Source organism: Chlorocebus sabaeus, chromosome 12 (assembly GCF_047675955.1).
Source record: "Chlorocebus sabaeus isolate Y175 chromosome 12, mChlSab1.0.hap1, whole genome shotgun sequence".
NCBI lineage: Eukaryota > Metazoa > Chordata > Mammalia > Primates > Cercopithecidae > Chlorocebus > Chlorocebus sabaeus.
Genome location: NC_132915.1, coordinates 24,666,246 through 24,693,958, shown reverse-complemented (window position 1 = coordinate 24,693,958; position 27,713 = coordinate 24,666,246). Strand labels below are relative to the sequence as shown.

At 39.4% G+C, this 27,713-nt stretch overlaps 1 protein-coding gene across 1 annotated transcript in view; it reads right to left on the bottom strand.

Moving 5' to 3' along the window:
- Positions 1-27,713, bottom strand: part of ALDH1A1 (aldehyde dehydrogenase 1 family member A1) — a 59,513-nt gene that overhangs the window by 20,400 nt on the left and 11,400 nt on the right. The window contains exons 2-7 of the mRNA XM_007969499.3: positions 25,919-26,023; positions 8,938-9,078; positions 6,945-7,074; positions 4,847-4,908; positions 3,233-3,361; positions 1,767-1,880 (exon numbers count right to left, since the gene is read on the bottom strand). Of these exons, the coding sequence (XP_007967690.1) occupies positions 1,767-1,880; positions 3,233-3,361; positions 4,847-4,908; positions 6,945-7,074; positions 8,938-9,078; positions 25,919-26,023 (681 nt within the window). The remainder of the gene's footprint in view (positions 1-1,766; positions 1,881-3,232; positions 3,362-4,846; positions 4,909-6,944; positions 7,075-8,937; positions 9,079-25,918; positions 26,024-27,713) is intronic.

Genomic DNA, 27,713 nt, shown 5'->3' with positions numbered 1-27,713 from the left:
CTTTTTAAAGACACACTGCTAGGAGGGGTAGAGTCAGAATTTAAACCAAGATATTTTCTAGACTTTTAATCTCCAGGGATTTTTTTTAAGGTAGGTAAAGTGCTCCCCCAGTGTTATAGGGGATCATGGATGAGCAAAGATAAACTGATGCTGAAGATGAGATCAGCAAACAGCAGCTCCTGGTCCAGATGACCTGGAGAATGAGTAGGCATAGGATCTAGACCAGGGTTGTTCAATCTTTTGGCTTCCCTGGGCCACACTGGAAGAAGAATTATCTTGGGCCACACACAAAATACACTAACAGTAAAGATAGCTGATGAGAATGAAAAAAAAAAAAAAAATGTGTCGGGCCACATTCAAAGCCATTCCTGGCCATGGGTTGAACAGGCTTGATCTAGACCTCAACAGGTACATGGATTCCATTGGGGAGGATCTAGAATTCTAGGCTGAGGAATTTTCACCTTTATTCCTCTGGTATGATTTCAACCTGTGGTGTCACCAGTTTTAAATGTATTGCCATGTCTTGAATATTCCCATTTGTTTTGTCTACAATAAATCTTGAATGTGGGGTTTGCTTTTCCCTGTCTCAATTAGGGACTTGCAGAATGTGAACTTTTTCTACTCTATGTCTGTGAAAAACAAAGAAGACATATATGTATTTATTTACTTCATTTTAAAAAGATCAAGAAAAATAAAGTTTGATTTTCCACCATTTCTGTTTGCATGTAAATTTGCCTTTATATTGGAGTAAATAATTAAGATTATAAAATAATCAAATTATGCTCACCACACTATCTGGAATGTCTTTTTTGCTTCTCAACTTCCAGGAAGTTAAAAAAGTAACGGGTTCCTCAAAACCCAGAGCTAGTTCTAGTACCCATTTGGACATCATCATTCCTTCCTGTGAACCTTTTCACAGCACTTTGTACATACCTTGTTACCTTATCACACCCTGCCTTGTCTCTTGTTGTCAGCAGCTTTCTAAGATGGAGTGAAGCTCACTCTTCACTGTCTACGCTGTGTACCAATGAATAGCACACATTATTTTTTGCATTGAGCATCTAACAAAGTCACATAATCTAATAGAATGACTCAAGAATTTTTTTTTTCATGGTACAGTATGCTTCCACTGCTTTCTTTTGCTTAGGATAGAACATCATGAATAAATGGGGATCTATTTCCCCAAACTTCACCTTCTAGTCTGCCCTCCCTCCTGCCCGCCACTTCTCCTTTGTGGTTGGGGTCTTTTTCTTTCACCTTTAGGATGGTCAAGTTCAAGCCAGAGAGGCAGAAAAGTTAGTCTAGTCTAAAGTACCACTGAGGGAAGCTGAGTTTCTGGCTCTCTTTCAGAATGTCCAGGAGAAAGACACCCCCAAATGAGGTGCAAAGGGTGAGGCTCTACTATTTAATTTTCATAATCTACAGGATAAAATCATATTCATTCATATAAATCACTATGGCCTAATTTTCTATTATAAATCTTCCTAATAATATGACAAGGTCTCAGCAGCCATATTTCTCATCAGAGAAAGTAATGAACATACTAAAAACAGTTTACTCTCATTCTGATTTTAAATAGGTGTATCCTGTCATTCAGACTACATCTGCTTATATTCTATGCATATATTTGAAGGTTAAAAAAAATAACAAGTCATTAAAAAGAGTTTTTGTTTTAAAATTGTTGGCTCAAAAATAGTTACATAAAGCATACTTCATAGCTGGCAATAAAAACATTCTTAACTTTTGCCCTGAGTAAATAATATTACCTCTGTCGATCCTGTGAAGGCTACTTTGTCTATATCCATGTGGGAAGAAATGGCTGCCCCTGCTGTAGGCCCATAACCAGGAACAATATTCACTACTCCAGGAGGAAACCCTGCCTAAAAGGTAAAAAGTTTAAAAGTTACAATATAAGAATTTAATTTAAAAAAGAGGAGAGTAGGGGATTGAGATTGTCTCTTAATGCCAACCTTATGAGATGCTCTAGAAAAAAAAATTCACCCAACTGGTTCTATTCTTTAGTCTTATTATGTCATTTCTAAGCACACATAAAAAATAACTTCAAGGGTTACATTACTGAGGGACAATTGCTTGTCAGGGTTAGTCCATACTCTATGAATCATTGCCCCAGTGATGGCTGTTTCAAATTGCATAATGCTAACTCAAAAAGATTGTATGTAAAAAAGTGTTTGGTAAGTTACTTATGTAGAAAGAAAGTAACATGTTTATTATTCCCATCAACAAAAATAAGAAGCTGAAGGGATCTCACATTTTTTAGTTCCTAGCTGTTGTTGATTGTTGAGGGCATAACTGCTGAGTTGCAAATTCCCACTGGGATTACTTAGTCAGTAAATTGTTAAGTAAGTACTGTCATCCCATTCATGATTCAACATCACAAGTTGATTTCACTCTTCATTAAAGAATTCAGGTGGAAGGCATGGGAACTGAGTTGGCACATTACGATTTCCTGTTATTTGCATTAAAATGTTTCATTCTGACATCTCTTTTCCCTGTTTTTAATTTGAATAAGTATATTTTTAAAAGATAAGTTCAGTTTTGTAACTTTAAGTTTCTAATGACTAACATTTGTTTTTTAAGATTTGGTAAGATGAAGAAAAAAGGACAATGAATTGTTTGCAAGTATATTAACATAATCTAGTTAGTTGATGAAAATAAGTTTTACATGCTCTTTTACTGTTTTTGAACAGGAAGATAAATGCAGAGGAAACCATAATAAGAAAACTGAATATAAACATATCCACTGACGAGTAGATTGAAAAGTGTTTTGAAATAATGTGGCCTAATATTACAAACAAGTATATAGGCATAGAGGCCCTTTCAACCTTACATAGATTAGTTTACACAATTTTGCAGAAAACACTAGGCCATCAGTGGCAGGTACAAACTAACTTAATGTTTCAACATTTGAAAGAATGCTACATTAATTTCAACATGAATTTATGTTCATGAGAGTTGGACAAAGAAGCAAAAATGTGATCCCAAGATGACTGACACCAAGCCTTTGCGTTTGGCTTTCTGTCCGCATTTGGGCAGAGATGAAATCGGGGTGACTGCCAGAAATTGCAGCCAGCAGTCATGCTAAATGTATTCCCCCGACTGGACAGGAGCCATCTGTAAATAATGTACTTTACAGTAGCACCAAATGAGGCCTTCCTATCGTTAAGTTAGGACTCTTGAGTTCTTGTGCTTATTTTAATTTAGAGAAACTTACCTCTTTTATTAAAGATGCCACGTGGAGAGCAGTGAGAGGAGTTTGCTCTGCTGGTTTGACAACCACTGTGTTTCCGCAGCTCAGTGCAGGCCCTATCTTCCAAATGAGCATAACCAACGGGAAATTCCACTAGAAAGCAATATGTAACGATAGATTCTTTGTATTGCAAAATGCATATTTGCTAATCCAACTTCCACATTATACACCCCCTGTAGATGTTATGTAATAATTACAGTAGTTTTGTGAAATCATCTGGCATATTATACTTCATTGCTAAAAGCAACTAGTAAATGCTAAAATGCTCTGAATAAACCAGATATGAGATATGAGAAGGAAGTAGGAGAGAACCTCAAAATTTAATCAAGTGCTGTTGAGTTCTTTTTCTACCAGGAAAAAGAAAATCACTGCATGGTTTGGCTTATTATGAAACACATTGTAAGTTATCTAAAAATGTTTAAAAAGGATGATTACTCTCCTTCTCCATAAGTCATTTATTGTAATTATTTACCCAATAATATTATCCAGTAGCTTTCATTTCCAGGAAAAATATCTTGCTTAAGACAAAGATGTCCAGGGTCCAGAGGCCAAGTACACGGGTTCAAATCTCAGCTCAATCACTGACCAGCCATGTGAACTTACACAAGTTACGTTCTCTCTATATCCGATTTCATAATCTGTGGGTGCTGGTAATAGTCCTCTCTGCCTCAGAAGGTTGTCTTGAGGATTAATCAAGAAAGAGGGCCAGGTACTCAATGCAATAACTGGTCTAGCATAGACATGTAGTACATAGTAGCTATTATCAGTGTTCATAATTATATAGTTTTTATCAATTTATTCGGATTTTTGAATTAATAAGCAATTCCATTAAAATATTGATATGAATATATTTCAGTCTCATTGGAGCAAAAGATAAGTCATGACCATTTCTTCACGTAAGGACTTCACCACCATTTTTTTGTTTGGCCTTTTAAAGCATGTCAGTTAAAATAAAATCATTTAGATAGTCTCCTGTTTGTTGGGCTTAAAATATCTTCACAATTCTCTTAAAAAGGCTACCTTCTCTAAGAGGAATATGGAGTATCTGAGCCTCTTATCTAAAGGTAAGATATATTCCATGCAGTGCTTCAAATGCCTCTGGAATTCTTTTTCCCATTTTGATTACAAAATGTCCGTCATGAGTTGAACACTCTGGTAGCTACTGTTCTCCATGATGAGATGTCTCAATGAGAAAGTGCATTGGAGAATAGTAGGCCCTACTACCTTTCACTAAAATGCTATCCTGCAGATGTGCAGCGGAGAGCACCTTGCCATATACGTGTAAAGCATGGCTCTTATAAAGAGTACATAAAACAACTTTTAAAAAACAACCATAACATTTGTAGATGATGTAGCATTAAAACTTTCTCAAGAGATATGCCAGAATATAGATAGGTTTTCTATCTATATTCATATCCAAGAAGTTTAGTCACAGGGAGACCAAGTTCAACAAATCTTACATTTACTCCACATTTAACAAATACATAAGCATCCGTCTGTGTTAGAGAAAGCTTCATCATTAGATTGAATAAGAACTCTTCTTTTTAAAATTGAGAATTATATAGCAGAAAAACTTACAGGAATGATTTGGCCACATACACCAATAGGTTCATGTCTTGTATATGTAAAAAAGTTTCCATCTGAAAAACAAAACACACATAATCACATATAAGTGAATGTATTTGACATTCACAAAATGGTGGTTTGGGGTTGATGTGAGAGAAAGATGTAGACAATAATTTTAAAAGCATTTATCTGGCAGGGCGTGGTGGCTCATGCCTGTAATTCCAGCACTTTAGGAGGCCAAGGAAGGCAGATCACAAGGTCAAGAGATCGAGACCATCTATCTCTCCAATTATTCACAAAATGGTAAGTGAAGTCCTGAAATAGTAATTTGAAAAGATAGGAACCATAAAATTGAGTTAGGTGAAACCAAAGATGCAAAACTGGAAAAAATCAGAAAGGTAATTAATTCTACCTTTCATCATCTAGGAGGCTTGATTTGAAAATTATCCTTATTCTCAAAGTTTTATAAAAAAGGGACAAGAAAGGAAGTAGGAGGTCTCTGGCTAAGAGAAGAACCACATTCAAGTTTGTTTCTGGTAGCTCAGAGTTCTACCAATAAGAGAATTCTTTTTAAAGGTTGTAATATAATTTTTAGAAATAGTAAAATTAAAAACAGTAGAATTAAAAAGAAAATCTCCCTATAAGTAATAAACCTTTCCCACTGACTTATTGTAAAATGTATTTTATTTGCTACCAAACAATAAAAGCAAACTCTCTCAATACATGAAGAAAATGATAGGAGTATAAGACATTTATTTTCAATCTAAATGTCACCAATTTATGTGCCCTGAAGTTTAATGTGGTCATTCGGAGAGATACATTATGCTTTACATTCAATTCTGTTCTAGTTCCCACAGAAGCTTCCTGGCTTCAGAAAGAATTCTCTTCAGAAAGATCTATTTGTGTTTTAAGTGACTTCTCCCATTTTGTCCCAGAATAAAGTCAGACAGTTCTAAAGTCGCCACATGGCCGGGCGCGGTGGCTCAAGCCTGTAATCCCAGCACTTTGGTAGGCGGAGACGGGCGGATCACTAGGTCAGGAGATCGAGACCATCCTGGCTAACATGGTGAAACCCTGTCTCTACTAAAAATACAAAAAACTAGCCGGGCGAGGTGGCGGGCGCCTGTAGTCCCAGCTGCTCGGCAGGCTGAGGCAGGAGAATGGCGTGAACCCGGGAGGCGGAGCTTGCAGTGAGCTGAGATCGGCCACCGCACTCCAGGCTGGGCGACAGAGCGAGACTCCGTCTCAAAAAATAAATAAATAAAATAAAGTCGCCACATTTCTTAGTACTACCAAGGTCTTACTCTCCTCTCAACTTTCTGCTATCACTTCTGACCTCCTGGATGCTCCAATTAGATTGGAAGTGCACATCAGGGCCAGTCCTGGAGGGTATTGTATTCCTAAAGTTCGTAGGTTTGTGTGAATTAAATTCTACCCATACTGTTTCCTAAATGTGTGTGTTTTCATGTTTCACATGAAATATGTTTAGTATTTCTACTATATTATGTGCATACCCCACTAAAATAACATATACATACAGATTCTCACACACACACACGCAAACCCTTAACTCAGGCTGCAAACACAGTCCCATCTTGCTTTGAAGATATTTGAAATGAGTCAGTGTGAACTGGCTTGTTTGAATAGTCTGGTCTAACTATACTGAGTTTGACCAGGCACAGATGACCATAACTGACTTATAATGGAACATGTAAAGAAGCTTAAATAATTACATTACAGAAAGGATATAAACGTCAGTATTGGAATAAAACCCAAATAAATAATTTCAGAGGCCAGTTTTAAAAAGTTTGGGACCTTAGAGAGGCATGCCTCAGATCAGTAATTATGGCCATGGGAATGTTCTTACTTTAACATTTTCTAAAATATCTATAATGTTATCTTCATGATTATGCTGAAACAACTTTAAAATACATTTTATGAATTTTAATAGAACGTCTAAGTCGAAAACTGTGTTGTCTCAAAGTCAAGAGGAAAATAATTTTGCCTTATTTGGTTGACATCTTTAAAAGGGAGGGCTTGAAATTATTCAGCTCTATAGTAAACTCCTCACTCCTATCCTTACCATTAGTGGTTTCTCAAAGATACTTACCAATTGGTATTGTACGGCCCTGGATCTTGTCAGCCCAACCTGCACAGTAGCGCAATGTTTTGATGCAGCCTGCTAAATCATTCAGATATGCATTGGAATAGAGTTTTCCCCCATTCATTGACTCCATTGTCTGAAAAACACATCAAACACCAAATCTAAAATTCCAAAAATGTTTTAAATTAAAAATATGTAGTAAATATTTTGAGTAATCATGTGCTAGAGAATTTTTGAAATAGAAGAAATCTTGACATCTTGTCTAACTTCCACTTTTTAAGAGTTAAAATGACTTCCTTGAGGTTAAATAGCAAGATCTGGGCACAAAGGGGAGCGAGATTCTGATTTCTAAACCCTAGTGCTCTTTCTATCTCATTTTGAATGTTCTCCTGCTAACCAACTTTCTAGGAATTGGTCACAATTTGATATATACATAGCATGTGAGAATGAAACCTAGTTTTCTAACTCATATCAGAATTCCAACAAGATTTCTCTTATTTTGTAATCAACTGTGGGTGACAATTTAGTGTCCCTAACTATTAATGATGCCTCAGTATTCATTTTTAATTTATGCATTCCATCTGGATATACACAGTCTACCCACACAAACTTAAGTAACTCATGGATTTTTCATCCATGAATTTCCTTTAGCAGAATTTTAATTAGGAAACTACCAGTGTTGCCATTATTGTCATAATTGCCATTTGAATGGTCAGGTAAAGTTCAACATTTTCTAGTCATGTGCCCTAACCATTATAAGATGACCTATCTCCCCTTTGGCTTCTCCTCTTAAGGAGGACCTTAAGCTCTTTGAGATCTAATATTCTGCTGGAGTGGTTACCAGGCAGAAATGCACAGGTGATGAACTGTTAAAGCTATTTTCTTCTGTACTACACTCTCTACCATGTCAAAATTTAACCAAACGTGACTTTTGTATGCCTGTACTTTTCCCCCCATAGGATCTTATGCTGACAGGCAGTCAGCAAATCAGATTAATTGAGAAAAACCAAGTTTTAGCATTTTCTGCTTTCTTCCTATAGGCCATTTTTATTACTATAGTTTTATTGCACATAGTTGCTCATTCTGAATTTTTGCATATTTCAAATTATGTTGAATATTTGAGTAATAAGTGGTTCTTTGATTAATCATACTTGCTCTTAACCATACATGCTAATGTTGATTTTTTTTAAATGTAGACTTCTTTGTTACAGACACTTTCAGATTCTAAAGATGAAATTTGCTCTGAAACCTGATCTTGGTATTGGTTTATGTTAAATCGGCTTCATCATAATGCCAAATTGAGATGAAAAAAACAAGGAAATACCCTCCCCCAACTATATTATGCTCTAACTCATCTAACTGCTAAAATATAAACAAACAAAAATAGTATTCATAAAAACATAATTTTGATAAACCACATTAATAATTGAATTTTTTAAATTCTTTGCCTTTTTCACCTGTAAAAAGAACACCATTTAATTATGACCCTTGTGAACAGACACATTTCAGGAAGAAAAAATGTAACCATTTATTAAATATCTCAGTAGGCTAGACTAATGAGAATTAAGATTTATTTTAGAGAAATATTTTGGGCACCCTTAATAAACTTGAGCTTTTCTATCAAAAGAGTTCAGTGGTCAAATGCTTGAATAAACCTAATATATCATTCTAGGAGACTCAAACTTCATGTGATCTTATTAAAGCCTCTGAGAAGTTTTAAGGTAAATAAATTTTTAAAATTTGGTTTAACCTGGGTTTGCCAAAGTTTAGACCGTAGAATCTATTATGGGAACAGAAATTAACATCATCCAGAATTGAAGTGCAGATTAGTATTTGAGAATAAGTTCAATGTTATGGGGGCTATACATTGGGACAACAAATGTTTTCATTTTGTTTGTAGAGAGCATATAGGGATCACTAAAACCAAAACAACCTGCCATTTCAAACACTGAATGCTTTTGAGAGCTCTAGCTACCCATCCAGCTTGGATAATACCCACCGCCAGGAGCAGACGATCTCTTTCGATTAAATCAGCCAACTTGTATAATAGTCGTCCTCTCTCAGAAGCATCCATAGTACGCCATGGAGATCCAATCTGAAAAGCCTGTCTTGCAGCCTTCACTGCCTTGTCAACATCCGCCTGTAAGTCAAAGGGAATTCAATTCAGTAAGCTAAACATATTAGGAAAGCAAATTTAATGCCAATAACCCTGTAAAATAGAATGTAGTGCCTCGTAAGCAGACACTGTGTCTCCATTATCCCAAAGTCTAGCACACTGTACACATTCAACTACTGTATGTTGGAATTACTCCTGCTGAATAATCTTTACCATGATGATCTCCACACACCCACCACATGCTGGATTTCCTAGAGTATAAATGTTTTATGGTTTTAATAGTTGCTCTCATCTGAGTGCTTGCCCTGTTTCAAGTAATGTTCTGACTTTATACCTATTAGCTCATTTAATTCTCAATACTTTTATGGCACAAATAAGTTCCCTGTTTTACAGATGAATAAACTAAAGCAAAGAGAGAGGGGAGCTTTGCCCAAGGTCAATAACTAAAAGTGGCTGAACTGAGTTTTAAACGGAGCCCATCTGACTGTAGAATCTTTGCTGTTCACCACGTGTTATACTTTCTTAGTGACTGGGTTACAGGAGCTCCAGGTCAAGCTCAAGATCCAAAATACTGAGTATCTTCCTTGGTCTCTGGTGACTCAACAGCTTGTCCACTTTCATGAAGAGCCTATTGAAGGGTGAATAAGAACTTTTCTTTGCTGTTTAAGAGTAAACCTTACAAACATGTGCTCATTCCTCTTGTGCAGAGGGAAAAGGGCATAGAGATAGTGGAACTAATAGAGTAGGATGTGCATGTGACAACCTCTCATTTCCCAACTGGGTACAAAGAGATCCTTTTAAATCCCTAATCCGGTAAAGAAGTCAGTTTCTTATTAAAGATGCACGGCTTAAACCTACATTAATTCAAGCAAAAGTCACAGAGTAAAGTGACTCCACACTCAGTCTAGACTCCTTGCCTTCACTCTCATAGTGCCTTCACTCAATTTCTTCTTTCTCTGTTGTGTTTTTCTACACCAGGTATATTCTCTGGTTCTTTTGCAATCCACTTCAGTTACAAATATTGCCCTGACCACTCCGTTCCCCTGCAGATCCCTGTTCAGACCTCTTCTGAGCTCTTACAAAACATACCTGCCACTACTGCAAACACCATAAAGGCATATATCATTCCAGCATTTTTTTGTACATAGGACTGGCCACTGCATGGAATTGTATAGCTCCACAAATCGTGGCTACATCACAGGCCAGTAGGTTGCAATATTTTGCAGGGGACACCATTCCCTTTAAGAATTTGGGGAGATAAAAAGTAATGACCCTAAATTTTTTTTTAAAGTTGTACACAATTAAGCTAAATCCCATCTAAGGATGATATCCTCCCCTCAAAAGAACCTCAAATTAACATCCTCCTCCTTAGGCTGTATTCAATCAAGAAGACCCACACGTACAAGTCTGTGAATTAAAATACAAAAAAACCACTATTTTTCTAATATTTATCACCAAAATAAGATGATCTGGGACAAGGGAGATATTTTAGAAGCATAATCTGGTCTGATTAAGTAATAATATTTACTGACTACAAGCAAAGATTCTTTCAGTGTAATACACCACACACTGGTATATCTCACTGTCTAACTTTTCAGAGAATGATGATATATACAAAATATATGTATTTATTGCCTGCCTTTCCTGAGAAATACGTATACAGTGCATATTTGGGGCATTCAGTTAATCACACTGATTGCTTATATTTAGACATTGTTTCATGCTACACGTTCTAACCTTTTCCTAAATTTACAGAGCACTGTTTGAAAAAAGAAAAAGCAAACCACAAAAATCTGAGATTGTCAGCATGATCTGTGGATACCAGAGCTTATAAAATACATGCTGCTCTGTGTTTAAACAGATCTGTATGACACAGCTTTCATTTGGATCTTTCTGTTCAGTGTCCTGCTATTGGTCTTAGCCAAATATGGGCTATCATAGGCATCTTGGCCTCCCAAAGGGATATGGAGAACTGGTTTCAAGATAAGTAACTCTCCCATATGGAAAGCACATCCCTAAAGAATGCTGCTATATATAAAGATGTTCTTGTGATTATGTCCTTTGGATCATGCCCCCACTTTCCTCACATCTTATATGTAATCTTGCAGATGCAGAAATAGAGTAATGTTAGTTAATATACAGTTTGATATGAAAACAATCCAGATTTGAGTTCTGATTCCTCTTCATTAGCTACGTAAACCTTGAGGCATCTAACCATCCATCCATCTAGCTAAAGATTTGATAAATATTCTACTCTGCAGCATTCTCATTGTCCCTCTGCCAAAGACAGCCGAGTGAAGTAAGAAAATTGTTCTTTTGGAATATTCAATCAAATGGGAGAGACATACAATCAAATCACTACCCCAAAACATTATTATAACCCATGAAATATGTTGTGGCATGACTTCTCTAAGGTTCAGCTTTCTTTTCTTTAAAATCAAGGTATGTTGCTGGGTGTGGTGGCATGTGCCTATAGTCCTAGCTACGCAGGAGACTGAAGTGGGAGGATCGTTTGAACCTAAGAGGTGGCGGTTGCAGTGAGCTGAGATTGCGCCACTGCACTCCAGCCTGGGTAATAGAGTAAGATCCTCATCTCAAAAGAAAAAAAAAGAAAAAAAGAAATTGGGGTATGTTACCTCACAGGGCTGTAATGAAGATTAATAAGATAACACTTCAGCATTTTCTATGTTAGAACATTATGTATTATTCAATGGTGGCAATTGTTACTGTAGTCCTAGTAGTCAAAACTTTAAATTTGAATATAACTCTCAGCAATTTCTCTCCCTCTCAATAGAGAGAAATTCACTCTGTTGCCTAGGCTAGTGTGCAGTGGCACAAACATGACTCACCAAAGCCTAGACCTCCTGATGAGCCTCAGGTGATCCTCCCACCTCAGCCTCCGGAGTAGCTGGGACTACAGGAGTGCATCACCATGCCCAGCTAATTGTTTATTTTTAGTAGAGACGAGGTCTTGCTATGTTGCCCAGGCTGGTCTCGAACCCCTGGGCTCAAGTGATCCTCTCACCTTGATCTTCCAAAGTGCTATGATTACAGGTATGAGCCACTGTGTGCCTAATTTTTTTGTAGAGATGGGGCTTTGCCATGTTGTCAAAGCTGTTCTCAAATTCCTGGGTTCAAGCAACCTGGCTGCCTCTGCCTTCCAACGTGGTGGGATTACAGGCACACAGGGATCGCCGCGTCCAGCAAGTTCTAATGTATTTTAATCCTTCCTTTCAGTTTTCACTGCCCTGAACAATTTTAGGCCCTATTATTTCATATCATCAATACTTTCTCAAATTCATTCTCTTCTCTCCTCAAACTATCTTGGCTACTATCACCAGGCTAATCTTCTGCAAATAATTTTATCTTATCACTTTGTCTTTCAAATGTTTACAACTGTTCCCTTTTGTCTACAGTCTCAAAGTCAAAGTCCTCTACCTGGTTTTCAAGGCCCAGGATTTTCAGAGCACATCTCGTCTATCCAAACTTAGTGTATACATTTTTCATACTCTGTCTGACCGAACTCCTTCTTACCTTTGTGTCTGTAGTTCTCCTTGCCTAGAATATTCTCCCAGTATACTCCCTTACTTTCAAAATCCTATATATACTTTAAGACCCAGCTCAAATATCAATCTACCTAAAACCCTTGCCAGACTAATCCAGCTTGATGATGGCTACTAGCTAAGAGCCTACTAAGCTCCAGACACTAAGGAAAGTTCTTTAAAGCCTTATAGTTACTCTTATTATTAAGTATCATGGACCTTGGTTTATAAATGAGTAGACTATGGCTCATGGATATGAAATCTAGCAGACAGTAGAATCAAACTTTGATCCCACATCTGACTACAAAATCTAGTTCTTACATCTCTGCAAGGCTGCCCTAATAAAGACCTCCTTTGCAATAATTATATACTGCTATTTGTTTTATAAGCTATAATATTTCTTATAATTCTGGGTCTACAATAGGCAGTAAATAAATTTTCAATAATTTGATTACCTGTTTTATAAACTCATCATGTTGTACTGATTTTATATATATATATATGTGTATATATATATACACATACCTTACATAAATTTAACTACATTGGCATTTACATAATAAATAATAAATAATATTCTAATAGATTCCATGATATAACAAAACTTATACATTATTCAAAAACTATTAGACATAAGAGTTATTGTTTTCTTAATTTCAGGACTAGCATTTTTTTTTTTTGTAATTTCAGAACTGGAATTTTCAGGGATATAATTCTTTAATTAAACAGAAAACAATTTGGTGCATTAACTCAGATTTGCCACCATCAATAACACTTTTGCTTATAGCACTGAAAATGCTCCTTTTTTGAAGTAAGGGCCACAAGCTGAATATAAAAAGACACTTCAAATGATGATGAGATATCAAATGTCTCCTAAAGCATAGTTAAGGAAGGACTGAACTCTTCGATCACTCTCAGATGGTACATTTCCATATTAAATTCATTCAGAGATGGAGAAAATAGTTATCAGACCAGTTTTACTTTTACACCTGTCATAGGCACTTACTTTAATGGACATTTACTTTTATCCCCACCAATTATTTGTTAGGTCATGCCTTAGTATTAAAAGCAGTTTTCAGGATTAGTCAATATAGCCTAAAAGAACCACTGAAGTGAAAAGAAAACAGTTCCCACCCACATCTGTACTTTGCTTTGTAACCTCCATTTGTTCTTGCCCTTCCTCTTTTCTTTATAATACCATTGAAAGGCGGTATATAGCCCATTATTAGCCCCATTCTACTTATAAATTAAATCCCTAAAACCTCTTGGCTCGTTATCTAAAGAGTCAGATACAGAATATTAGGTTTACTGTGACTATGTAATTTACTAGATTTGTACCTTTCACTAAGCAATGTCAGAGTTTACTATACATTTGTCGGCAAAATTGTGAGAACAGCAATAATTATTTAAAAATAAGTTTTAAACTAATTCTAAAAAAGAATATAAGAGTGCTAGATGTACAAACCGTGGTTTACCATGAACAGTTTATACCATAAACATTTTAGTTTCAGTGATCAGATGACCAGCCAACTCCATTGGCATTGTGACCTCATTTGAAGCTTGGGTAGATGTTAATAAGCATTCTTGATCTCTTGGGTGAGCAGTCAAGAAGTAATTGGGTAATTGTCAAGAAGCATAGAGCAAATCAGTGGCAAACATTTCTAAGGCTTCCAGTATGATCATCAGCTTTCCCTTACTGTGCTTTAGGAAGGAGGTAAATCCCGTAACTTCACTAAGAAAAGTCCTCAGACTGCCTGACAAGGTTTCAACTGGAACTTTAGGCATGGAGATTTGTTTTCCTAATAAAACTAATGCCAGTGGCAAAGGTCAAAGTTCAAGGCTCCAGAACTAAAACATCAAGAATATTTTTCGGTTTGTTAGTTGCAAACTGCAAACAGATCTGGTCTCCCTCTTGAACAGAAAGAAAGTACATAGATCTTAAGGGTTCACTCTGTCCTTGCCCTTCATTGTTTTTCTCACCTTCCCAGGCCTGCTAGAGCCACTCAAGCAACTAGAGGAACATTTGAGGTGGTGGTGTGTGGATTTCTTTAAGTCTCTGATAAAAGGCATTCATTCTTCTTTGAAAGGTGAAGAATAAAGTTCTCTCTTTTTTCTGCGAATGGCTTATATTAAGGGCACAGGCTTCTGGGGCTCCTATAGACCTTGCCAGGGATGATCAGTATTTCTCTGCCCAGTTTTGGTTTGGTAGCATTTCAGAGAGGTGCAGAGTGATCACCACAGTACAGTTTCCAATCACTAACTTTCTTAGGTGTCAAAACTCCATGACCCCTGTTAAACGCTAATGCTTGAGAGGAGCTACAACTCAACCACTTAACACTTTAGTTCAGCGGTTCAAAATGCATTCCCCCACTTCCCTCCCAACCAACAACATCAGCATTACCAAAGAATTGATAAGAAATGAAAATTTTCAGGTCCCATTCTAAGATTATTACAATGAAATCTGGGGGCAGGTGGGACTCAGCTATCTGTGTTTTAACAAGCCTTCCTGGACATTCTGATGCAGGCTAAATTTTGAGAATGTCTGCCATAATCAATAGTCAGGTTAGTACTAAATTCCTAAGGTGAGGAATGTGGAATATATGGAAATTTGACGTTTGATGAAAAAGAAAAATATTTCATAGATTTGTAGAATATACTATATCTATAGTACAGTATATCTATCGGATACAGTATAGCATACCTATAGGATACGCTATATCCAGAAACCAAGGATATAAATGAGAGATGTAGTGTTGATCTCTACAAGAAGCATATTGTCTCAGACAAATTAACCTATAGCTGTATAATACAAAGGTTTTAATACAGGCAAATACAATGTCCTATAACCACACAGAAGAGAGTAAGACTGCTTGAGAAGGTTAGAGAAGGCTTTAAAGAAATATAAAACCCTAGCATGACTGAAGTTTTAGGATATGCCTGGCACAATTGAAGAGCTCTACATATTTAACTCCTCAAGAATTTTCTATCTCCTCATTTTACATGAAAAGGAACAGAATCTCAAAAAAGGTAAGTACAAACATTGCAAATCTATGCTCTTACTATAGATGGTGACTTGAACTAGGTCCTGAGGACTACACTGTGGACATGCACAGAGGCAGTGACTAGCAAGCAATGGTTGGAGAGGGACACTGGGCATGACGAAGTTGAAACTCTTAAGTTGATGGGGTGGTCTGGGAAAGAGGCCATAGACAAAGGTTGAGTAATATTATAAAGGACTTTTGTTTGTGGACTTTTCCCCAGAGACAGTGAGAAGCAGAATGGAGAATTCATGCTTTGGTGAACTCTTTGGTATAAAGAGAAAATCTGAATCTGAAAGCCAGTGACATTTGTCATCATTCTATTTTGTTTCTACTTCTCAAATTGTTAACCCCTGTGGTTGAACTCTGTACTCCTGTGGCTTGAGACTTCGGTCTTACTTGTTCTCATCCTACTGAAATCTGAACCCAGGGCCTCTCCTAAATCCAAAAGGGCCCCCTCAGGTCTGTCACTATCTTGGAAAAAGTCTGTCTTCATGGCCCAGTACATTGAGATTTGTGATCTTATTTTTGTGATCTCATTTACCGGGGCTAAAGTAATGGAAAAGACTGGGCAGGAGACTGGCAGGAACGTGTGCTTGCTACAAGTAACTGAAACACATTGTCATGAATAATATTATCCTTGGGTGTTGCTGACTTTAATTTCCCAGTAGTCTTTTCCTGCAACAAATAAATAAATTAATTAAATTAAATTAAATTAAGTAAAATAAAATAAAACATTATCTCTTCACATTACAGAAATTTAAAGCTTGGTAACCCCTGGGCAACTAAAAAACAAAAAAAAAATCATTTCAAATTAGACTTAGAAACACTTACGTGTTCAGATAAAAATTCTGAAGTTTTTTAGATTTCTCACCCAGGAGGAGAATAAAAAGTTTATTTAATATTATGCTATCTTCATTTCTTTTCTTTTCTTTTTTCTTTTTTTCTTTTGAGTCGGAGTTTTGCTCTTGTCACCCAGCTGGAGGGCAGTGGTGTGATCTCGGCTCACTGCAACTTGGCTTACTTAAATCCTCCTGGGTTCAAGTGATTCTCCTACCTCAGCCTCCCAAGTAGCTGAAATTACAGCCACCATGCCCAGCTAATTTTTGTATTTTTAGTAGAGACGGGGTTTCACCACGTTGGCCAGGATGGTCTCAATCTCTTGACCTTGTGATCTGCCCGTTTCGGCCTCCCAAAGTGCTGAGATATCTTACTTTCATAATAAGAAATAATTTATTGTTATTTTTTCAATGGAGCTTCACTCTTTGTTGCCCAGGCTGGAGTGCACTGGGCATCTCGGCTCACTGCAACCTCTGATCCCCGGGTTCAAGCAATTCTCCTGCCTCAGCCTCCCAAGTAGCTGGGATTACAGGAACCCACTGAGAGACAGGACTAGCTGGAATTTCCTAGGCCGACTAAGAATCCCTAAGCCTAGATGGGAAGGTGACCACATCCACCTTTAAACACGAGCTTGCAATTTAACCCACACCCAACCAATCAGAGAGCTCACTAAAATGCTAATTAGGCAAACACAGGAGGTAAAGATATAGCCAATCATCTATTGCCTGAGAGCACAGCAGGAGGGACAAGGATCAGGATATAAACCCAGGCATTCGAGCCAGCAATGGCAACCTCCGGTTATATAGGGGAATGTTTTCACTCCATTTCACTCTATTAAATCTTGCAGCTGTGCTCTTCTGGTCCGTGTTTTGTTATGGCTCCAACTGAGCTTTCGCTCGCCGTCCACCACTGCTGTTTGTTGCCATTGCAGACCTGCCTCTGACTTCCATCCCTCCAGATCCAGCAGGGTGTCTGCTGTGCTCCTGATCCAGCGCCCACTCCTGATTGGGCTAAAGGCTTGCCATTGTTCTTGCATGGCTAAGTGCCTCGGTTCATCCTAATCAAGCTGAACACTAGTCACTGGATTCCATGGTTCTCTTCTGTGACCCACAGCTTCTAATAGACCTATAACACTCACTGCATGGCCCAAGATTCCATTCCTTGGAATCTGTGAGGCCAAGAACCCCAGGTGAGAGAACACAAGGCTTGCTGCCAACTTGAAGTGGCCCACCGCCATCTTGAAAGCGGCCCACCACCATCTTGGGAGCTCTGGGAGCAAGGACCCCCAGTAACATTTTGGTGACCACGAAGGGATCTCCAAAGTGATGAGTAATATTGGAGGATGTTGGTCTGCCTGGAGCCAGCTTCCACTTTCAATTTTCTTGGGGAAGCTGAGGGCTGACTAGGCAGAAAGCTGTTGTCCCGAACTCCTGCCAGTAGCCAGTTGAGATCATGGCACAGCCAGAAGTCTCTACTCAACAGTTGCCCATGCATGTGCCCCTACCTTCCCTTCTGACCCATACCTCCTTGGTCCCGACCACGATTTTCTTGAAAGCATAGCCCCCAGATTCTCCTTACCTCTGAATCTACTTCCTCTGATCCCTGCCTCCTAGGTACTAATGGTTCAGACTTTCATTTCCTCTAGCAAGTTGTACCTCGAAAGGGATCTAAGGAAGCTCAAGGCCGCATCCTTAGGCATCTAGGCTATAAACCCAGGGAGTCTTATCCTCCCGATTTAGGTATACAGCTGTCAACATGGGCAGTTATGTAGGACGTGTTCCCCACCACCCTTGCCAGGGCCCCAAGTTTGTAATGGCTGAGAGAGAAAGATGGAGGGAGAGAGAGAGATGGAGGGAGAGAGAGAGATGGAGGGAGAGAGAGAGAGAGAGACGGAGGGAAAAGGAGAGACTGAGGGAGAGAGGGAGACACGGAGAGAGAGAGAGAGAGAGAGATGAGAGAGAAACAAAGAGGGAGTCAAGGAGAAAAAGATAGAAATAGTAAAAATTGTGCCCTATTCCTTTAAAAGTCAGGTTAATTAAAAACCTGTAAATAATTATTGAAGGTCTTCTCCATGACCCTATAACACTCCGATATTACCTTGTTGTCAGTGTAAACAAGGACATAGCCTGAGAACACTGAGGCCACGGGCAACCGGACAACTGGACAACCAGGATTTTTCCTATCAAAAAATCCTTAACCCAGCAGATTTCCTAACAGGGGATTTAAATCTTAATTACCATACAAAGATCTGACCAGACCTAGGAGGAACTCCCTTCAGGACAGGATGACAGATGGTTCCTCCCAGGTGACTGAGAAAAAAACCCAGTGGGTATTCAGTAATTGATACGGAGACTTTCATGGAAGCAGTGTTAAAAAAAAAATTGCCTAATAATTGTTCTCCTCAAATGTGCGAGCTGTTTGCACTCAGCCAAGCCTTAAAGTACTTACAGAATCAAAAGACTATCTCAATCCCGACTCAAAAGATTAGCTACACCGTCTCTGAAATGAATTTGTGTAAGAACTGCTGTTTATAGGAATGCATCTTGATGGGGCAGCTGGGTTGTTATGAAATAATCAGGAACCCAGTCCAGCTCTAGGACTCACCCCTGAGCGCACAGGCATTATTGGGCACACTGGTAAAGGACGACTAGAATCTAGCATCCCGGACCTCTTTCTTTGTGGTCAAGAAAGGCAGGAAAACAGGTGCAGGACTGCTACATTGGTGAGCGTAACTAATCCAATAAGCAGAGGCCCATGGGTGGTTCCGCACCCTGGAAAGGAATTCACCCCTGAGTGCAAAGGCAATGTTGGGCATGCTGGTAAAGGACCACTAGAATCCAGCACCCCGGACCCCTTTTTCTGTGGTCAAGAGAGGTGGGAAAACAGGTGCAGGACTGCTACATCGGTGAGCGTAACTAATCTGATAAGCAGAGGTCCATAGGTGGTTACGCACCCTGGAAAGGAATAAGCATTAGGACAACAGAGGATGCTCTAGGACTAATGCTCATTGGAAAATGACTAGGGGTGCTGGCATCCCTATGTTCTTTTTTCGGATGGGAAACGTTCTTCCCAAGGCAAAACGCCCCTAAGATGTATTCTGGAGAATTGGGACCAATTTGACCCTCAGACGCTAAGAAATGACTTACATTCTTCTGCAGTACCGCCTGGCCACGATATCCTCTTCAAGGGGGAGAAACCTGGCCTCCTGAAGTATAAAATATACCTCAGGGAAGTATAAATTATAACAGCATCTTACAGCTAGACCTCTTTTGTAGAAAAGAAGGCAAATGGAGTGAAGTGCCATACGTACAAACTTTCTTTTCATTAAGAGACAACTCGTAATTATGTAAAAAGTGTGATTTATGCCCTACAGGAAGCCCTCAGAGTCTACCTCCAACCCCGGCGTCCCCTCGACTCCTTCCCCAACTAATAAGGACCCCCCTTCAACCCATTCAGTCCAAAAGGAGATAGACAAAGGGGTAAACAGTGAACCAAAGAATGCCAATATTCCCCGATTATGCCCCCTCCAACAGTGGGAGGAGGAGAATTCGGCCCAGTCAGAGTGCATTTACTGTTTTCTCTCTCAGACTTAAAGCAAATTAAGATAGACCTAGGTAAATTCTCAGTTAACCCTAATGGCTATATTGATGTTTTACAAGGGTTAGGAAAATCCTTTGATCTGACATAGAAAGATGTAATGTTACTGCTAAATCAGACACTAACCCCAAATGAGAGAAATGCTGCCATCATTGCAGTCCGAGAGTTTGGTGATCTCCGGTATCTCAGTCAGGTCAATGACAGGATGACAACAGAGGAAAGAGAATGATTCCCCACAGGCCAGCAGGCAGTTCCCAGTGTAGAACCTCACTGGGACACAGAATCAGAACATGGAGATTTGTGCTGCAGACATTTGCTAACTTGCGTGCTAGAAGGACTAAGGAAAACTAGGAAGAAGCCTATGAATTATTCAACGATGTCCACTATAACACAGGGAAAGGAAGAAAATCCTACTGCCTTTCTGGAGAGACTAAAGGAAGCATTAAGGAAGCATACCTCCCTGTCACCTGACTCTATTGAAGGCCAACTCATCTTAAAGGATAAGTTTATCACTCAGACATTAGGAAAAAACTTCAAAAGTCTGCCTTAGGCCCAGAGCAAAACTTAGAAACTCTATTGAACTTGTCAACTTCGGTTTTTTATAATAGAGATCAGGAGGAGCGGGTGGAACGGGACAAACGGGATTAAAAAAAGGTCACCGCTTTAGTCATGGCCCTCAGGCAAGCGGACTTCGGAGGCTCTGGAAAAGGGAAAAACTGAGCAAAATCGAAAGCCTAGTAGGGCTTGCTTCCAGTGTGGTCAACAAGGATACTTTAGAAGATTGTCCAAGTAGAAGTAAGCTGCCCCCTCGTCCATGTCCCTTATGTCAAGGGAATCACTGGAAGGCCCACTGCTCCTGGGGACGAAGGTCCTCTGAGTCAGAAGCCACTAACCAGATGATCCAGCAGCAGAAGTGAGGGTGTCTGGGGCAAGTGCCAGTCCATGCCATCACCCTCACAGAGCCCCGGGTATGTTTGACCATTGAGGGCCAGAAGGTTAACTGTCTCCTGGACACTGGAGCAGCCTTTTCAGTCTTACTCTCCTGTCCCGGACAACCATCCTCCAGATCTGTCACTATCTGAGGGGTGTTAGGACAGCCAGTCACTAGATACGTCTCCCAGCCATTAAGTTGTGACTGGGGAACTTTAGTCTTTTCACATGCTTTTCTAATGATGCCTGAAAGCCCCACTCCCTTGTTAGGGGGAAACATTCTAGCAAAAGCAGGAGCCATTATACACCTGAACATAGGAGAAGGAACACCCGTTTGTTGTCCCCTGCTTGAAGAAGGAATTGATCCTGAAGTCTGGGCAACAGAAGGACAATATGGACGAGCAAAAAATGCCTGTCCTGTTCAAATTAAACTTAAGGATTCCACCTCCTTTCCCTACCAAAGGCTGTACCCCCTCAGACCCGAGGCCCAACCAGGACTCCAAAGGATTGTTAAGGACCTAAAAGCCCAAGGCCTAGTAAAACCATGCAATACTCCAATTTTAGGAGTACAGAAACCCAATGGACAGTGGAGATTAGTGCAAGATCTCAGGATTATCAATGAGGCCATTGTCCCTCTATACCCAGCTGTACCTAACCCTTATACTCTACTTTCCCAAATACCGGAGGAAGCAGAGTGGTTTACAGTCCTGGACCTTAGGGACACCTTTTTCTGCATCTCTGTACATCCTGACTCTCAATTCTTGTTTGCCTTTGAAGATCCTTCAAACCCAACGTCTCAACTCACTTGGACTGTTTTCCCCCAAGGGTTCAGGGATAGCCCCCATCTATTTGGCCAGGCATTAGCCCAAGACTTGAGCCAGTTCTCATACCTGGACACTCTTGTCCTTTGGTATGTGGATGCTTTACTTTTGGTCACCCATTCAGAAACCTTGTGCTGTCAAGCCACCCAAGCGCTCTTAAATTTCCTCGCCACCTGTGGCTACAAGGTTTTCCAAACCAAAGGCTCGGCTCCTCTTACAGCAGGTTAAATACTTAGGGCCAAAATTATCCAAAGGCACCAGGGCCCTCAGTGAGGAATGTATCCAGCCTATACTGGCTTATCCTCATCCCAAAACCCTAAAGCAACTAAGAGGATTCGTTGGCATAACAGGTTTCTGCCGAATATGGATTCCCAGGTATGGCGAAATAGCCAGACCATTATATACACTAATTAAGGAAACTCAGAAAGCCAATACCCATTTAGTAAGATGGATACATGAAGCAGAAGTGGCTTTCCAGGCCCTAAAGAAGGCCCTAACCCAAGCCCTAGTGTTAAGCTTGCCAACAGGGCAAGACTTTTCTTTATATGTCACAGAAAAAAAAACAGGAATAGCTCGATCAGTCCTTACATAGGTTCAAGGGACAAGCTTGCAACCCGTGGCATACCTGAGTAAGGAAATTGATGTAGTGGCAAAGGGTTGGCCTCACTGTTTACGGGTAGTGGCAGCAGTAGCACTCTTAGTATCTGAAGCAGTTAAAATAATACAGGGAAGAGATCTTACTGTGCGGACATCTCATGGTGTGAACGGCATACTCACTGCTAAGGGATATTTGTGGCTGTCAGACAACTGTTTACTTAAATATCAGGCTCTATTACTTGAAGGGCCAGTGCTGCGACTGCGCACTTGTGCAACTCTTAACCAGCCACATTTCTTCCAGACAATGAAGAAAAGATAGAACATAACTGTCAACAAGTAATTGCTCAAACCTACGCCACTCGAGGGGACCTTTCAGAGGTTCCCTTGGCTGATCCCGACCTCAACTCGTATACTGATGGAAGTTCCTTTGTAGAAAAAGGACTTCGAAAAGCGGGGTATGTAGCGGTCAGTAAAAATGGAATACTTGAAAGTAATCCCCTTACTTCAGGAACTAGTGCTCAGCTGGCAGAACTAATAGCCCTCACTCGGGCATAGAATTAGGAGAAGAAAAAAAGGTAAATATATATACAGACTCTAAGTATGCTTACCTAGCCCTCCATGTCCATGCAGCAATATGGAAAGGAAGGGAATTCCTAACTTCCGAGGGAACACCTATCAAACATCAGGAAGCCATTAGGAAATTATTATTGACTGTACAAAAACCTAAAGAGGTGGCAATCTTACACTGCCAGGGTCATCAGAAAGGAAAGGAAAGGGAAATAGAAGGGAACTGCCAAGCAGATATTGAAACCAAAAGAGCCACAAGGCAGGACTCTGCATTAGAAGTGCTTATAAAAGGACCCCTAGTCTGAGGTAATCCCCTCCGGGAAACCAAGCCCCAGTACTCAGCAGGAGAAATAGAATAGGGAACCTCATGAAGACATAATTTTCTCCCCTCAGGATGGCTAGCCACTGAAGAAGGGAAAATACTTTTGCCTGAAGCTAACCAATGGAAATTACTTAAAACCCTTCACCAAACCTTTCACTTAGGCATTGGTAGCACCCATCAGATGGCCAAATTATTATTTACTGGACTTGGCCTTTCCAAAACTATCAAGCAGATAGTCGGGGCCTGTAAAGTATTCCAAAGAAATAACCCCCTGCACTGCAGGCCATACATTTCAATCCCTGTATCTTTAACCTCCTTATTAAGTCTGTCTCTTCCAGAATTGAAGCTGTAAAACTACAAATGATTCTTCAAATGGAGCCCCAGATGCAGTCCATGAGTGAGATCTACTGCGGACCCCTAAACCAGCCTGCTAGCCCATGCTCCAATGTTAATGACATCGAAGGCACCCCTCCCGAGGAAATCTCAACTGTACAACCCCTACTATGCCCCAATTCAGCAGGAAGCAGTCAGAGCAGTGGTCGGCCAACCTCCCCAACAGCACTTGGGTTTTCCTGTTGAGAGGAGGGGACTGAGATACAGGACTAGCTGGAATTTCCTAGGCTAACTAAGAATCCCTAAGTCTAGCTGGGAAGGTGACCACATCCACCTTTAAACACAAGCTTGCAACTTAACCCACATCTGACCAATCAGAGAGCTCACTAAAATGCTAATTAGGCAAACACAGGAGGTAAAGAAATAGCCAATCATCTATTGCCTGAGAGCATAGCAGAAGGGAGAAGGATCAGGATATAAACCCAGGCATTGGAGCTGGCAATGGCAACATCCTTTGGGTCCCCTCCCCTTATATGGGAGGTCTGTTTTCACTCCATTTCACTAGATTAAATCTTGCAACTGCACTCTTCTGGTCCATGTTTTGTTACGGCTGGAGCTGAGCTTTCGATCGCCATCCACCACTGCTGTTTGCCACCATTGCACACCTGCCACTGACTTCCATCCCTCCAGATCCAGCAGGGTGTCCGCTGTGCTCCTGAACCAGCGTGGTGCCCATTGCCATTCCCGATTGGGCTAAAGGCTTGCCATTGTTCCTGCATGGCTAAGTGCCTGGGTTCGTCCTGATCAAGCTGAACACCAGTCACTGGGTTCCATGGTTCTCTTCCATAACCCACGGCTTCTAATAGAGCTATAACACTCATTGCATGGCCCAAGATTCCATTCCTTGGAATCTGTGAGGCCAAGAACCCCAGGTCAGAGAGCTTGAGACTTGCTGCCATCTTGGAAGTGGCCCAGCGCCATCTTGGAAGCGGCCCGCCACCATCTTGGGAGCTCTGGGAGCAAGGCCCCCCCAGTAACACCACCACCACGCCCAGCTAATTTTTGTATTTTTAGTAGAGATGGGGTTTCACCATGTTGGTCAGGCTGGTCTCAAACTCCTGACCTCAGGTGATCTGCCCACCTTGGCCTCCCGAAGTGCTGGGATTACAAGCGTGAGCCACTGTACCCGGCCAACCCTCTCTTACTTGCGTAATAATCATAAGGTGAAGTAGTAGCCTTGCTAGGCACAGGTTATAGTGTCAGAGGAACAGCATTTTAATATTGATGTCATTATTTATTAGTGATGTCACCTTCAGTAAATTACTCAGCCTTTCTACTCTGCCATTTCATCATTGTTTGTAAAAATGACTCAAAATAGTACCTCCCCTATAGGGTTGCTTTAAGTTTTAAATGAAGACAGCATTTAGAACTTGAGAACAATTTTCACTGAATAAAAATTGGTTTTTGTTGTTGTTTCCATTATTAGCTGGAAAATAACAACCCTTTTCATTTGTTAGTCAATTTAAGTTATTCTACAATTTAATTTTTAAAGGTGTTGAATAATATTAATGCAGTGATTTTTAATAAAATAACTTGGTAATATATTGTTCTAAAAGTTCTATAATAACTTTTAGTTTTATCTAGCAACATAAAAAGAACAATTTCATATGAATAAAGGATTTCTCTCATTTTTCCTTTTCTTTTTTTTTTAGGCTGGAGTGCAGTGGTATGATCTCGGCTCACTGCAACCTCCGCCTTACGGGCTAAAGAGATTCTCCTGCCTTGGACTCCTGAATAGCTGGGATTAGAGGCATGTGCCACCATGCATGGCTAATTTTTGTATTTTTAGTAGAGATGATGTTTCCCCATGTTGGCTCGAACTCCTGACCTCCAAGTGATCCCTCTCACAAAGTGCTGGGATTACAGATGTGAGCCACAGCACCCGGCCGAGGATTTCTCTCCTTTATAACATATGATCAATCCCTTTTTATATAGTCTGTAAAATAAATCTATATACTATTTCAATTGAAAGTAAAGGAAAATGATGTGAAAAAAAATCACCATGACACCCAGAAGCACAGGTTTATCATTATTACATAACTACAGAGCTTTGTGTGTGTGTGTGTAACAAGGACAACTTAGACAATTTTCCTAAGCTGCCCCAGAAACCGTATTTTCATGGCATGTCTTTTGGAACTTGCAGTGGGGTTCAGGAGCTCAGAATGGCAAAAACCCAAGAAACCTGGCATAAAATGAAACTAGTGTTCAGAAACTCACCTTATCTCCTTCTTCTACCTGGCAGAGCTCCTCCTCAGTTGCAGGATTAAAGACAGGAAATTTCTTGCCACTCACTGAATCATGCCATTCATTGTTTATGAAGATCTGTAGAGATGAAGAGAAAATACATAAAAGGCACATAAATATGCAGCAAATTTTGGAAATTTTCATAAAGTTAAACTAAAGCATTTCACAATGTGTACAGGATGCGCATCTCTTCATCCCCCAAAACTTTCTGGCTGTTTAAGACATTTTGTGTTCACATGCCTACACATGTACTAAAATGAAGTACATAATGCTTTTAAGTTTAAGGTATGCAGTCATTTCAACACTAGAAAATACATACTGGAGAAAACAATGCTTTTACCTGAAATGGCCATGAATTTGAGGCAAAAAGCAAAGGCTTTTGTGGGCTTGGTCTTTATTAATGTTTGCTTCTATTTTCCACTTTAAATTCTGAACATCCTCATTTTGGGCTACTTGTGATTTGGAATCAAAAGAGACTATTTTCTAATCCTTTAATGTTTTAAAGCTAAAAAAAAAGAATTTTGCTAAAGTAAAGGATTTTAAAAGAGGTTCACTTAGAGAAAATTAGCTAGTCACATTGTTTCATTGGCTTTTTAAAAGCATATGGTTTTATTCTCCTTTTCGAAAGATTACCTGGTAATTTCATTGTCTTCGGACAAAATCAGGAACAAGATTTCTTAGTGATAACTATGAGAAAGAGACATGCAACTAACGAAACAGTAAGCATTAAAAAATATGGAATTCTGTCTGTGTGTACTATAAAATAGAAATACTTAAAAGCATCAGTATGTCATTTAAAACATCTCAGTTTCAACTTTCATGTCACTGAATTTGCCTTTTCTTGAGGAGCCAGCTTTGACATTTCTTATTATTTGAACTATGAAAACAATCATAAATACAGTCTTGGATAGTATATAACTTTCTGTTAGACTTATGACAAGATGGACTAGTTTATTTGATTTTGAATCAGAGGTAGCTAACACAGGGAGTAAAGGAAGGTGACATATGTGCTGGATTATAACATATATCCTACTTCAGACATCCCTTCTTACTTGATACTTAAAGATAAGTTATTAATAGTTCAACCCCAAGGGAGAATGTAATGAAATACTCCTCCAAGGTTTAAATTAGCTACTATGCTAAATGCAAATTACTTACTTATTAAAAATTCCCCAGAGATCACTAGCATAGCTTAAAATTCTATCAGGGTAATAAAATGTATATTACTATATATACCTAAATGCCTGAATATAATTCATTCTATATTCTGTGATTTATTATTTAGAGAAAATATACGTCCCTGGTCTCCTTTTTACTTCCATTGGACAATTTGTCACTTTTTAAATAGTCATTTTTAAGTGTCTGCCTTCCATCAAGGACTGTCTACATTTTTCTGGTTTATCTTCGGTGTCCAACACAATCTCAGCCCTCAAGCGATTTTAGCCTCAGTAAAAAATTCTTGAATAATTTAATTGAATCAAAGATCTATAATCCATCAGCTACTCATGGATAAGATCTATAATAATCTGCAAATGAATACTCTATGACACTTGTGATTTCCTACAAAATGGGGAAGAGGATAAGCTGTCTCGTTTGCCCATTCATGCCAATATAATTTTCCATACAAGAAAACAGCATTATTTCCATACAAGAAAATTATCCTGTATAGTAGAAGCATTCAAAGGAATTGTAGTGCTAGCCTGAAATTGATGGTAAAACACATGAGCATGCCTAAATAAAGGGAAAAGGGGCCCAAAGCTGTTCAGAT